At 57.9% G+C, this 13,378-nt stretch overlaps 1 protein-coding gene across 3 annotated transcripts in view; it reads right to left on the reverse strand.

Annotated features, from left to right (window-relative positions):
* MBTD1 (mbt domain containing 1) overlaps positions 1-13,378 on the reverse strand; it is a 34,411-nt gene that overhangs the window by 17,308 nt on the left and 3,725 nt on the right. The window contains exons 1-6 of one of the 3 annotated variants that reach the window (XM_029079917.2): positions 13,169-13,344; positions 12,558-12,662; positions 9,701-9,910; positions 9,247-9,386; positions 8,101-8,215; positions 7,930-8,015 (exon numbers count right to left, since the gene is read on the reverse strand). In XM_029079917.2, coding sequence (XP_028935750.1) covers positions 7,930-8,015; positions 8,101-8,215; positions 9,247-9,386; positions 9,701-9,854 — 495 coding nt within the window. In that variant the 5' untranslated portion in view covers positions 9,855-9,910; positions 12,558-12,662; positions 13,169-13,344. Of the gene's footprint in view, positions 1-7,929; positions 8,016-8,100; positions 8,216-9,246; positions 9,387-9,700; positions 9,911-12,557; positions 12,663-13,168; positions 13,345-13,378 lie in introns of those variants that run through there. The other 2 variants (XM_029079918.2, XM_029079916.2) reach the window with 2 other exon arrangements.

Consider the following 13,378-nt stretch of genomic DNA (forward strand, 5'->3'; position numbering starts at 1 on the left):
AGGGTAGCTTTGGGAAAAGGGAGGGGAAAGGGAGAGAAAATAACCGGTTCTGTGAAGCTAAAACAAGAGCGGTAAACGAATCACACCCCGATTCTGATAGATGCCCAAGTATCGACAGATAGCCAGCTCTCCAGTTAGGCGAAACCACCCCGTCAGAATGAAGAAGGCTCAGCTCGCTGACCGAAGAGCCGAGCGCGGCGCGCCTTAGTGAAGGTTGAGCCAATGTAAAGCTACAAGCGCGAGGGTGAGCGGCCCCCGGAGGAAGCAGAGAGTCCCGAGGATCTCGCCCTTGGGCCTAACGAGAACGGTGACGACGATGCTCGACAGCAAATGCTCTCTCCCTGGGGTTCACGGTCCATTGGTTTTTCTCTCCCCGGCACCGGTTTGCAGGATCGCTCAGATCGCCCAACTGTTCAAAACATAGCGCCTGTGGAGCCGGAGGGTGCTGGGGATGGGGCAGGGTGGACGGGGGGTGGGGGTGGCGGCGGGTGGGGGCCCCGTGATAAATGGAGAAGAGCCAGGACCCGGGACCGGAAGCCCGGAGGCGACCGTGGCCCTCCGCTTCGGTCAAGAAAACCCGGGATCTCGCCACTCGGTGGGGGACGACCCGATGGCCTCTCCGGCTGGGGGGCAACCGGCTCACCGCGAGGGCGCCTAGCTCCCTCGGATCCAAGACCGGCTGCGTCCGTTGCCTCCCGCTCCGCCCCTCTAGATGCAGCGTTGGCTCCCCCCCGCCTGCCGGTGGAGTCAGAGGAAGAGACGGATCACCTAGATGGGGATCGGTCGGGAACACCGGTCGGACCTCTGGGGCCACGGATCTGCTCAGAGTCGAGCCCCGTGGCAGAAGCGGAGGCTCAAACCCGGAATCAGCCAAGGCGCCGCTGGCCGCCTGGACGCTGCTCGGTGTCCTGCCCGCTCGGGCCTGTCCCTTGCTAAGGAAGAGGAGGAGGAGGAGCCCGAGGAGCCGACTCCCAACGTGGCTCCCCAACGGACAATCCCATCCCTCAGGCAATCCCATCTTTTAGTCGGCCCGCGGGCCTCGTGGGGGGGTAGGGGTGGGAGGTTTGGTTCCTCGGGTCTGGATTGGTATAGGAGAAAATAGCAGAAAGGGACATTTGTTCTTGCCTGTAAGGTTGTGGTTCTGTTAGGCCCTCCTACACCAATCTACAGAGCTTGCCTCCTGCAGGGGAGAAGGAGGAGGAGGAGGAGGAGGAGGAGAAGGAGGAGGAAAAGAGGCCCCCCGGCGCCGGCCGTGCACCCTGGGGTGGCCGGGGACCCGACGGGGCCCCGCCGGTCTTCCCTTTTCCCGTGCCGGACGGTCTCCGGTGCCAAAGACTAGCCAAGCCCGGGCTCCACAGCCCAACTTCCTGCAGGTCATTGGTCTTCGCTGACTGGTGGGACGGAGGGAGGGAGGGAGAACTCTGAAATCTGGATTGGCATAGTGTGAACTAGCAGAACCAAAGTTTACAGGGAACAACAAATTTACCTTCCAGACTCGTGGCGAAGAGCTCCGCCCGCCTCTCAGGCTCCTCCCCAAGCAAGGAAGATGTGGCTCACCACTTCCTGATCCGGGAACCATCGGGAGGGCTTATCTGGGAGCGGCTCTCCTCCCCTGCAAGGTCGTGAGGGCTTATCTGGGAGCGGCCGCCTCTCCTTCCCTGCAAGGTAAGCCGCAATCAGGAAGGTCCCGGCGAGGGGGGCGGGTGGGTGGCGCGGCCCAGATCCGGACCCCGGGGGGCTCCCCGATGGACCGGCAGGCGGGCACCCTTCCTCGGCTGGGTCGGTGGCACGCCGTGGGTGGGGTGGGGTGGGGGGGGGGGTCTGCGTCTCTGGGGGTCGGGGCGGCTCGGCCCCGCCGAGAGTCCCCGTCCCCGGCGGCCCGGACTCCGTCACCTAGGGGAGCCATCCCCCGTCCCTCCAGGTGGTCTGTGGGGGGCCCCTGGGGCGGCGCACGAGGAACCCAAGGCACCGCCTCGCCCGGCGGCTCTGCGTGGTGAGGGAAAATGAAAAAGAAAAACAAAAAAACAAAAAACCGAAACAAAAAAACAAAAGCCAAAACACAAAAACCAAGAAAAAGCCAACAACATCAAAAGAAAAAAAAAATCATTCCAGGACAATATTAGGAGTCTGATCACTGCTGCCTCACCTCCTGGGGAAACGGACCCGGGACTGCCTTGCTAAAAAGGGACAGAGGACAGGTTCACATGGCCTGAGTGCAAAAAACCATCCCCCAAAATAAAGGTCCTCTCCATCCAGGACAGATCTTCCGAACCGGGTTGGAATAGGCCAGGGAAACACTGACCCAAACAGAGACAATTCCTCCCACTGCCCCACAACCTCCTCGCTACGGGAATTTCCTTTTAGAAAGGATAGGGGGAGAAACGAGGGTAACGCGGGTCGACAAGTGAGAAACGGGAAATTGGGAGCTACGGAATCCGCATTTCCATAGAGCACGACGGAAGGATTCAGGAACCGTTCCCCTCGGCTACGAGTCCACCCTCGTGGGCCGCGGTCCCCACACCGACACGAGGAGTCGCGGGGCGGGAGAAATTGGACGTGAGCGGGTGCGGGGTGTCGGTCCAGGCGTGACCCCGCCGTGACCCCGATCCCTGCCGGACTGCGCGTCTCTGCAGCTTTGCACTATTTGATACAGTTAAATAGCAACGAGTGGTAAGGGCAGAGGGTGTTTTTTCTGGTGGAGGATGAAACAAGAGAGAAATTAGCATTGAGAATAAAAAGCGAGGTATTTATTAAGCACCCTTACTATGTGACAAGCACTGAACTAAGTGCTAAGGCAGATATAAGACCACCAGGTCCCATGTGGGGCTCACAGTTTAAGCGGGAAGGAGAACAGGGATTGACTCCCCGCTGTGAGGCAGAGAAGTGAAGTGACTTCCCCCAGTCAGAGAGCAGTTCAGTGGCGGAGGAAGGATTAGAACCCAGGCGCCCCGACTCCCAGGCACGTCCTCGTCCCACTAGGCCACGCTGCTTCTCACCTGTCGGCCGCGGCCCACCCTCCGACCCGCGAACTCTTATCGACTCGCTGGTTACCGATGACGTTTCCCCATAGCCCGAGTGCTTCAAGAGCCTGACCGCTGCCTTACGGCAGAAATGACTGCACTGGAAAGACAAGAAATTTTTCTACTCGTGAGAAAAATTCCACCTGCACCAAGACCAAGGGTTCCAGAAGCAAAGCAGAGGCTATTTGGGAGGGAGAGGAACCAGGAAATCACACAAATTCGCTCGACTTCTTAAAAACGAAAACCAAAACTCCAGAAGGATGACTGACTCACTGAATATGGAGAGACCAGCCCCAGTGCTTCTAACAAAAACAACTGGGGTATTAGACGATAATAATAATGACAGTAATAATAACAGCAATGGTATTTGTTAGGCTTTTACTATGTGCCAAGCACCGTCTTAAAGTATACACAAGATAATCCAATTCCACATGGGCCTCATAGTCTAAGTAGGAGGGAGAACAGGCTTTGAATCCTCATTTTGCAGATGAGGACACTGAGGCAGAGAGAAGCTAAGTGACTCGTCCAAGGTTGCACAGCAGGGTTAGAACCCAGGTCCTCTGACCCCCAGGCTCGTGCTCTTTCCGCTAGGACACGCCGCCTCCCGCTGAGGCCGATACATGTGCCCAACACAGTGCTAAGCAGTGGAGCAGATCTAATTTAATGAGGTAGGACGCGGTCTCTGTCCCACGTGGGTCTCACGGTCTACAGGATGAGAGAACAGAGCGTAAAGTCCCATTTTACAGATGAGAGAACTGTGAATTTAAGTGACTAAGTACCCCAGAAGCTAAGTGGCAAAGCTGGGATTAGAACCCAGGTTGTCTGACTCCCATGCTCTTTTAACTAGGCCACCAAATGCTCTGGAGAAGTTCCGTACACAGGTGACCGTTCTTGTAACCTACAGAGAGACGGCCCACCGCTCTCCAAATAAGTGACTTGTTTTGATTATTCTTGGATTCACATCCAGATTTTACAATATTCCAAATCCAATCCTGAAAATCTAAAGCTTTTAGATGAACACCATAGGGATCTGGCCTTTCCTCGGGAACTGTGGCTTCTTGGGGACCCAACCAACGTTGGCTACCTGCTTCCTTCAGAGCAACGCTTTTAACTCCGTGCCAATCTGCTGTTGAAGTCGGAAGGGAGAGGAGTAGTTACACAAACAAACAAACAAAAGAGACCCATAGAAAGAAAAAAACCACCCAATTCAACTCAGACCCTACTCCAACATGCTTTGGGGTTCCGTGGAGCAGGAATGAGCGGGATGGAAATCCACCTGTGGGAATGTGGCAACCAAGAGTTTCCCGAGGGCCCGATGGGGTGGAGGTTGTCGCGAGGAAGGTGCTGGCTGAGGGCGGGGGATTTAGGGGGCGTATCCCACCCCCTCCCGCCGATCCCTCCCCGCTCCCACCTCACCTCTCTCCCCCTTTCCTGCCGGAGCTCTAGGAAGAGAGCCTTGGGCGCGGAGGTGCCCCAGGAGACCACCCCGGGCCGCTTGGCAGCGTGCCTATCGAGAGCAGCCGAGGGCAACTGCTTTGGACTGAGGAATTTTGTAAAAATGAACTCTCGCTGGTGTCTGTTCCGTCCCCTCCTGGCTGGACACACCCGCTCTCCCCCATTTGGACCAGGGGCCTTTGGCGGGGCAGGGCCCACGTCCGACTGCTCATCTGCGATTCACGTCAGCCCTCGATACGGTGTGGAGCAAGGCGCAGAGTGCTCGACATCTCGGCTCTACCTTGGCGCTCTGTACAGCGCCTGGCACCGAGTAAGCGCTTAACAAGTACCATTAAAAAAAACCTTTGGCCACAACGCTACGCGCTGCAGTCGTTACTGAACCGTTGTCTTTAAATCAATCTGTCCAGTTATTCCTTTCCCAGGGGGGTTCGCCTGCTCCATTCCCCCCGGCGCCTCCCCGAACTCTTAGCCTGGGAGTCTTATGTGGCCCAGGCTGAGTCAGTGCCCCGGGCTTAGCGTCCAAGGCAGTGCCCTGGACCCAGCAACCACCTGACCAGCTACGGAAATACCGACGGTATTTCCAGAACCGTTCCCATGGGGGTCGCCCAGTTTGGAAAGCCGGCGGACCGACGTCCTGAATGCTCCTCCCCAAGCGCCTAACTAGGAGCAACCATCGTCAGTCCCGGGCAAAGGACGCAGATCTGAGAGTCAGGAGAGCCAGGTTCTAGTCCCTGCTCCGCCCCCGGCCCTCTGCTTGACCTCAGATGTGCCGCTTGGCCTTCCCGGGCCTCCGTCGCGGCATGTAGGGATAAACCTGCCTTTCGGGGACGTTGGGAGTTTCAACGCAACAAAAAACCCACCAGGGATAAAAGGGTTTCGGTAAAATAAACACACCAGACAAAACCTGGCAAAGTATCCACAAGCGCCGTGGGAAGATGCTGCTGCTGATGATTGTATTTTTTAAGCGCTTACTGTGTGCCGTACTATGCGCTGGGGTAGCTACACGCAAATCGGGATGGACACACTCCCTGTCCCACTTGGGGCTCACCGTTTCAATCTCCATTTTCTGGCTCAGGGAACCGAGGCCCAGAGAAGTGAAGTGACTTGTCCAAGGTCACAGGGCGGACAAGGCCAGCGTGGCTCAGTGCAAAGGGAACGGGCTCGGGAGTCGGAGGTGGTGGGTTCCAATCCTGGCTCCGCCGGTTGCCAGGCGTGTGGCTTTGGGCGAATCACTTAACTTGTCTGGGCTTCAGTTACTTCATCTGTAAAAGGGGGTTTAAGACTCTGAGCCCCACGTGGGACAACCTGATGACCTGGTACCCACCCCGAAGCTCAGAATGGTTCTTGGCACTTAGGATGCACTTCGAACCCACGACTTTCTGACTCCCAGGCCCGTGCTCTATCCACTAGACCATCCTGCTTGGACAGACTCAGAACCCTGACTAGACCCCACGTGGCATGTATAATCACTTATGGCCCCTTAAGCTCTGATCCATCAAACGGTGGTAATGATTGAGCTTTTACGGTGTGTACTGAACGCCTGGGCGAGGGAAGACTAAAAAAAAGTGCATGAGGAAGTTAACCAGAGGAATATATTTGTATGTATTTCAAGAAGGCTGAGCAGATTCTCAAGAGAACGGGGTCCAGATAATTTCCTCAAAAGCCCTTAGAGGAGGCTGCCCTCCGTGGAGCGGGCTTCCTAAATCACCTGTGGGCAGAGGATGAAGGCTCAACACCTTGAGCCACAAGAAACCCCTGCCCCGCACTCTGCCCGTGCCAAGATACTAGCTGTTTCAAGGATCTGACAGGGGAAGGCAAGGCGCCTCAACGTAAAGCTGGAGGCCTCATCGAAAAAGTGAACCGGCTAGACATCAGCAGACAGGGCTTTCCGTCTTGAATTCCACAATTCGGGATAGGATGCGATTTATGATGGGATCTGGGGCCGCTCCATAGCGAGGGCAGGACGCGCACCCACCCTCGGATACAAGCCACGCGGGCACATACCAAGTGTAGACTAGCTCCACGCAGCGCGGCTGTCCCCGTCTGCACGCGCCTCCCTTCCCCTCATCCCTGTCGTTCTCCAACAATCAGGTGTCCGGCGAGGAGACACAACGCAGGCCACCGGAAGCTCGGCGGTGGGTGGGGAGGGACGGAGCAGAAGGACGAGACCCTTTCCCAGTACCTCCGATCGCAGTCATTCCCACCCGAACGGGCGGTGGGGGTTACCAAACGCCTTTTTCCCTTTCCGTTTCAGGGTCACGCAAGGGGCTTCGTTTAGCAGAAACGGGTTCCGTCTCACGGCCGCTATTCAAAACGCGATTCGAGGAGGCGAACCCACTGCCCCATCACCCAACGCTTCGGACCCCGCGGGGGGCCGGCTCTTCCCTCTGTCACCCTTAACCTTTTACTGCGTGAACGGACGCGGTACCAAACACAGAGAGCGAACGGATACATCTTGGAGAAAACGAACACGTTCCTTATTCATAATTGGAAGCCAAACCTGGAAGACGCTATCGGAGACAGATTTTTTGGCACTTAATGCCGAACCGAATTGGGAACTCGGAAAAGGAAGTGTGCATATTTTAGCTCCACAGAGTTCTCTGCTGATCCACAAACACACAGACCCACTCGAATATGCAGTGATACGGCAGCTCTGTGCGTAAAGCCAGTTTAAGGACACGGTGAGAAATGCAGAACGAAGCTGCATGCGAATTCCCCAGTGAACATCTTTAATAATTAGTCTTCAGAGACGCACAGCTTCCGGTGTGAATCTGAATGGTCTTTCACGGGTCCCAAATAACCTAGACCTTAAAGAAACGCCTCAGAAGCCTTTCCAACTAAAAACGAATTGCTTTCTTCACTCTTACGCTTGGCCTTCGGGGTATTTCGGAAGAGGAGGGATCAATCAGTGAACGGTATTTATTGAGCGTCCATAAGCGCTGTACTACACGCACGGAACACAACAGAGGAATCACTTGGAAGTTCACATTTCCCTCATCCGAGAGCGCAACTTGAGAAAACTATTCAGAAGAACACAGACCCTCTCCCCAGCCCCCACTCCTCGCTCTCACTCCCCGAAAGTTCGGACACTGTGAAGGCAGGGATTTCGGAACCACCTGCCAGCTGGTTCCTAACTCAGGGGGCAGGGGGACGTGACAGACCTGGGGCTGAGGGGTTTCATTACAGGGGGAAAATGAGGTGGACCCCAACCGCACCGCCTCATTCCGGGGAAATGCACGATACAGGATTTAGAGCTAAACTCTGCCAGTTCCGTTTCTAACTGGGAGACCTCTGGTCCTGACCTAATTCTTTTTTTTTTTTTTAAACAGGGAAACTTCATCATTAATACTGTGGAAGTAAAGAGAAAACCATCTCCACCAAGACCCCGAGGCTCTGGGTCTTTGGCTATTTTCGCCGAACGCAGTGGGTCGGGCCAAAACAGCCACATACTCACATGCTTGAAACACGTGACCGGAGCCGCTGTGAAGCTATTGCTGTTGATGTAGTTGCCCCAGCTGAAGCCTTCCACGGAGACCGTGGCTGAAACGAAAGAAACCCAGATGAAGCCGGGGAGCCACCGGCCGCCGGCCCGCCTTCCCCCGAGCTCCCGGCCCCCCCCTCTCACCGGCCTTCGTCTTGGCCTGGCTCTGCAAGGTCGCCTGGTACTGGGCGTACGCGGCTAGCTTGGCTACCAGGGGCTGTTTCTGGAGAACCTTGGCCTTCTTGGTCGGAGGCTTGCCCTGGAACGAGAAGAGTTAAGTAAAATAGGGCACCTTTCTGAGAGACCCCAGCAGGCGGTCGCCCGGGGGCCTCTCTCCTCACGCCGTTACTCAGGGTCGGCTACCCTCGGTCCGTGACTAAGTCCGGGAGATGGACTCCCTTATGCCCGGAGACCCCGATCTGGGCTGCGGGCCCCGCAGGCCGATGCCCGGGCTAGGGCAAGGCTGGCAAAGAAATCCCGGTGGGCTCCAGTGGAGGTGGCGGCCACAGTTCGGGCCACTAGCCATACCGTGGTTGGTCGCCAGGTGCCGGCTTCGCCCTGCAAGAGGCCTAGGCCCGGGCCAATTATGAAACCTCAAGCGCGGCAGCCCGCCGTCGCCGCCCCCTCTCTTGGGGCCCCAGAAAATCTGAGGTGTGAAACCCCCTCCTCTTTATCAATCCACCCAGGATATTTACTGGGCGCTCAATGGCTGCAGACCACTGTACGGAGTACTCAGGAGAGAACACAGTCGGAAGACATGATCCCTGCCCACGAGGAGCTTACATTCTAGAGGGGGAGGCGGACATTGAAATAAATGTAGCGAGGCTGAGCTCCTGCTCCACTAAGAGAGAGAGAAAAAGTTCAAAATGTGAACAGGCAGGCGAAACCTACTACACAATCGGTATGGAGGGATTTTGTCAGCGAGACACGAGGTCCCGCGGCAATCACCCGATCACTCTGGGGGCGCGGATGTGCCCAGAGAGGGTAGGTTTTCCCTCATCGGGGAGCTCCAGGAGGTTAGAAAGGCACGCCGGCTTTAGCCACGGCCTTCGCCGCCTCCCATCTCACGCGCGCTCACCTGGGAAACGCCGAGCCGAACCAGCTAATGGGTGGTCGACGAGAGGAGGTGAGGCGGCTTGGAGCTGGTGCAACGGAGGGCCAAGCCCCTGAACGCGGAGGGGCGCGGGGGGCGATGGGGGCGAGAGGGGCCTGATCCGTTGGGAACTGGGGCAGGGAGTTTGGGGGGGTGGGCGAGGGGCAGAAGGGGGAAAGATAAGAAGGTTCCTGTACCGTTACCTGAAGCCTGGCCAGAATGCTGGCCTTCTTGGAGTTGGAGGAGTAACTTCGGGAACACGAGACGCTGCAGAAACGCTTGGTTTTGGAGTAAAAGGCGTCGCGGACTCCCACCATGCCGCACATCTCACAGGTGGCTGGGAAACACGGAGAGAAGCCAGGTTCAGCCCACGGGGCCCGGCTCGGGGGCCGCCCCGCAGAGCCCTTAGGCCGTCGGGCATCGGGGGCCGCTGCCTCCGTCTGAGGGGGATCGGGGGACTGAGCTCAGAGCCGGCGGCCCCGGCGGCGGGCGGAGAGCGCCCTCCGGTCAGCGGGGCCCACGAGCCGAGGGCCGCGAGGGGGAAAAGAGCCTCCCGCCTGCCCGGTCCTTCTCCAACACGCCCCGGACCCCCCGAATCCCCTCCCCCCGGGCCGGGGCCGGAGAAGGGAGAGGTCTCGGAGCGCTCCTCACCCATGCCTGACTTGCCGTCCGGATAGGTGTAGACCTGCCCATTGTTTTTGATAAGCGGGAGGCTGGAGGGCAACGGGGCCACCTCCTCTTCGCTCTCGTCCGAGCTGGAGCTGCTACTCGTGTCCTCGCTGCAACTCTCATAGCCGTCAAACATCCCGAACGAAGCCCGTCTCCTCCTCCTCCGCTCGGGGCGGGGACGGTGCTCGGCCTCTGCGGAGAAAGCCCGCCACGTTACGTTCCCGCCAGCCGACGTCGGGGCCGTGCACGCGTCTCTCTCATAACTCTGTCTCTCACACACGTCCGCGCCTTAGGAAGTCACCTCAGATTCAGGCTGCTCAGAGCCGCCGAGAGTCACACGCTTTTTCTGACAGGACATAGCGTGGATCCGGAGGGGCCGCAGCCCGGGAACGGGCACACACCCGCACCCAATTCCCACAGTCCACGTTTCCTGGCACCGAATGGCTCCCCGAGCTGCTCTGTTACCCGTTCCCCAAATCGGACTCTTCCCTCTGTGCCGGCCGTCTTCCTTAATGACGGAAAAGAGCGACGAGCGGCGACCGCTAACTACACATCACTTCCCGTGCGGCGGCGGCCCCAACACCACATCCTCTTAAGGGTTTGCTAAGGTCGTTTCTCTCTCGCTCACCCTCCCTGTTCGGGACGTATAGAAACAAAAGCAAAACCAAAAAAACCCACGCAACCCAAAGACCGAGAGCGAGAACCAATGCAGGCAACTTGCGGGTTGCCCAAGGTCACACGGCAGACGCGCGGTGAAGTCGGAATTGGAATCCAGGTCTTTCTGACTCCCAGACCTCTGCTCTATCCATTCAGCCACAGCGTTTCTCAGAGTTGCTGGGGATTGCTCGGGAGACCTCCTCCTTAGTTAACCACTCCAAGGCATCTACCGAGCGCTTCTTCTGTGCGCAGCCGAGTACCAAACGCTCGGGAGGGTAGGTTCATTCATTCCATCGTATTTGTTGAGCGCTTACTGCGTGCAGAGCACCGTACTAAGCGCTTGGAACGTACAGCGCGGCAGGCTGCGGTCCGCGAGGAGGCCGAGACGGCAGTGGATTTGGGACAGTCGCCCGAATTTTAGCGCCTACCAGTCCTCCGGGGCCACGCAGCCCCCCCCCCACCAGCTCTGGCCGCTGGCTCCCGAGCGCAACGTGTCGCTGTCAGCCGAGGTCTGGATTTCAGCTCCTCGGGCCTCGGGGGCCGCTTCGTTCTCCTGCCGTAAAACGGGGCCTCGGCCCAAGCCGGCCCATCACCGAGCAGAACGTACTCCAGAAGAGGTAAAACCGGTCAGGCCCGCCCTGCTCCTTCAAAAGCGGCATCGTCTCAGAAGACGGCCGAGTCACGAGGGTGCACGTGCAGGAGGGGCAGGAAAAGCCCACCGCCTCACGACGGACAACCGAGTCGAGTCCTGACGATTTCTGGTCTCCCCCTTCATGGCTTTTCCCTGCGAGCGCCCGAAATGCCGAGCCGGGGGGGCGTGGGAGGTGCCTACTGAGGAACTGGCAGAAGCCACTGCTGAAGAGCCTCCGGTCCCGAGCTTCAATGAACGATTCTACCGACTCTGCTACACCGGACTCTCCCAAGTCCTCGGTACAGTCCTCGACGCGTCCTAAGTGCTCAATAAGTACCACTGATCAACTGATTATCCTCAGGCACGGTTGCCAACTAGCTGCCCTCTGCTTCTGTCTGGTCCCAGGCTGGGCTCACGGCCACCGGACCCGTTCTCCGGCCCCCTCGGCGGTGTGAGGGGCTTCTGACAAGAGCCGGCTCGCCCGACCCCGGTCCCGCCACCCTCTCGGGGATCCCAGCTCTTCCCCACTATCGCCGCCAAACCTGGGAACGGGTTTTCGGAACTTTACGGTTTAATCGCGGGTCGGTCTTTCGGAGCCTCGCCCTTTAGGGCTCCTCCAAGAGGCCTTCCCAGACTGAGCTTCCTCCCCTTTTCCCTCTGCTCCTCCCCCTCCCCTCAGCACTGTGCTCATTTGGATATATTTTTTATTACCCTATTTATTTTGTTAATGAGGTGTCCATCCCCTCGATTCTATTTATCGTGATTATGTGGTCTTGTTTTTGTCCGTCTCTCTCCCCGGATTAGACCGGGAGCCCGTCGTGGGGCAGGGATGGTCTCTCTCTGTGGCCCAACTGTACATTCCAGGCGCTTAGTACATTGCTCTGCACCTAGTAAGCGCTCAATAAATACTACTGAATGAATGAATGGAGTGAATCTTCTCTGTAATAGTCCCTAAATACCAAGGGCTGCTCCCTGCCCACAGCAGGTCCTTCATAAATGCCTCCCATACGGAGTAAGAGCTCGTCACCCCTCGCTGTTTCGCTCGGGGGGTCCCGGGAAATGCTCAAAGCCGAGGGGGACGGCCCCCTCGGCATGCTCCGCTTCCCCGGCGTCTGGCCGTGAGCGGGGACGCTGGGGCCAACGGAGCCTCCGAGACCCCTCCCCGCCAGTCGGGAGGACCCGGGTTCTGATTCCTCCTCCTCCGCTCGCCCGCTGTGGGACCTCGGGCAAGTCGCTCGACTTCTCTGGGCCTCAGTCACCTCACGGGGAGACCGGGAGCTCCAAATGGGAAGCCGGACTCGGTCCGACCCGACTAGCCCGTCTCCACTCCGGCTCTTGGTACAGTGACCGGCACGTACGACGCGCTTAAATACTATTGACAAAAACCCCAGGGGAACCAACAAAAGAGCCGCTCAAGAACGGCCTCCTCGAGGGGCTACGGGGAGGAGAAAGGCGGAAAAACCCTAAGCAGGTTCTGCGGAAGCGAGGCCGCCGAAGGCAGAACGCGTTGCCCCCAGGGGACTTATTTCTTACGGAAACGTCGTCGGTCACCTGAGAAGAGTGCTTAGTCCAGTCCGCTCCAAACCGGGGCCCTCACAGCCTCTCCCTTCCTCTGTGTCTGTGCCTGCCCCGTCTCTGCGGTTCACTTCGGGTGGCCTGGGTCGCCGACGGCGCGGGGAAGACGGAGAACAAAGAGAAGTCAAGCAACGACAACCTTGCGGCGAGCAACGTTTCAAGCCTAGAACTGCTTGGGAAGACGCCACGGCGTAATATTCCCCTTCCCTCTGCTTCCCCTTCACCTCCCCTCGGCTAAGGCCCCTTTCCCTCTGCTCCTCCCCCTCTCCCTTAGCATTGTGCTCATTTGTAGATATTATTTATTTCCCTATGTATTTTGTTAACGAGGCGTCCATCCCCGTGATTCTATTTATCGCGATTAAGTTGTCTTGTTTTTGTCCGCCTGTCTCCCCCGATTAGACTGTGAGCCCGTCAATGGGGGGGGGGGGGGGGATTGTCTCTATCTGTTGCCGGATTCTACATTCCAAGCGCTTAGTACAGTGCTCTGCACATGGTAAGCGCTCAATAAATACTACTGAATGAATAATATCGCCCCCGCGACCCGCCACCCTCCTGGGGCCAAGCCGTTTGGGGGAACAACGCGGGACCTTTGGCCACCGGATCCTCATCCGGGCAGGTTTATTTCTTCGCTCCTTTAAGTCTCCCCGTTTCCCTCTTCACGTTTCACTGCGGGCAACCGGGGGCAGTGACTGGAAGGGGGGTAAAAGAGCCGGAGGAGGGTAGAGAAAAGGTGAGAATGGGGCGGCGTGGAGACTCTGAGCTGTTTTGGGAACGGGGAATGGGTCTGTTTTCCTTCT

This window comes from Ornithorhynchus anatinus, chromosome 15 (genome assembly GCF_004115215.2).
Source record: "Ornithorhynchus anatinus isolate Pmale09 chromosome 15, mOrnAna1.pri.v4, whole genome shotgun sequence".
Taxonomy (NCBI): Eukaryota; Metazoa; Chordata; class Mammalia; order Monotremata; family Ornithorhynchidae; genus Ornithorhynchus; species Ornithorhynchus anatinus.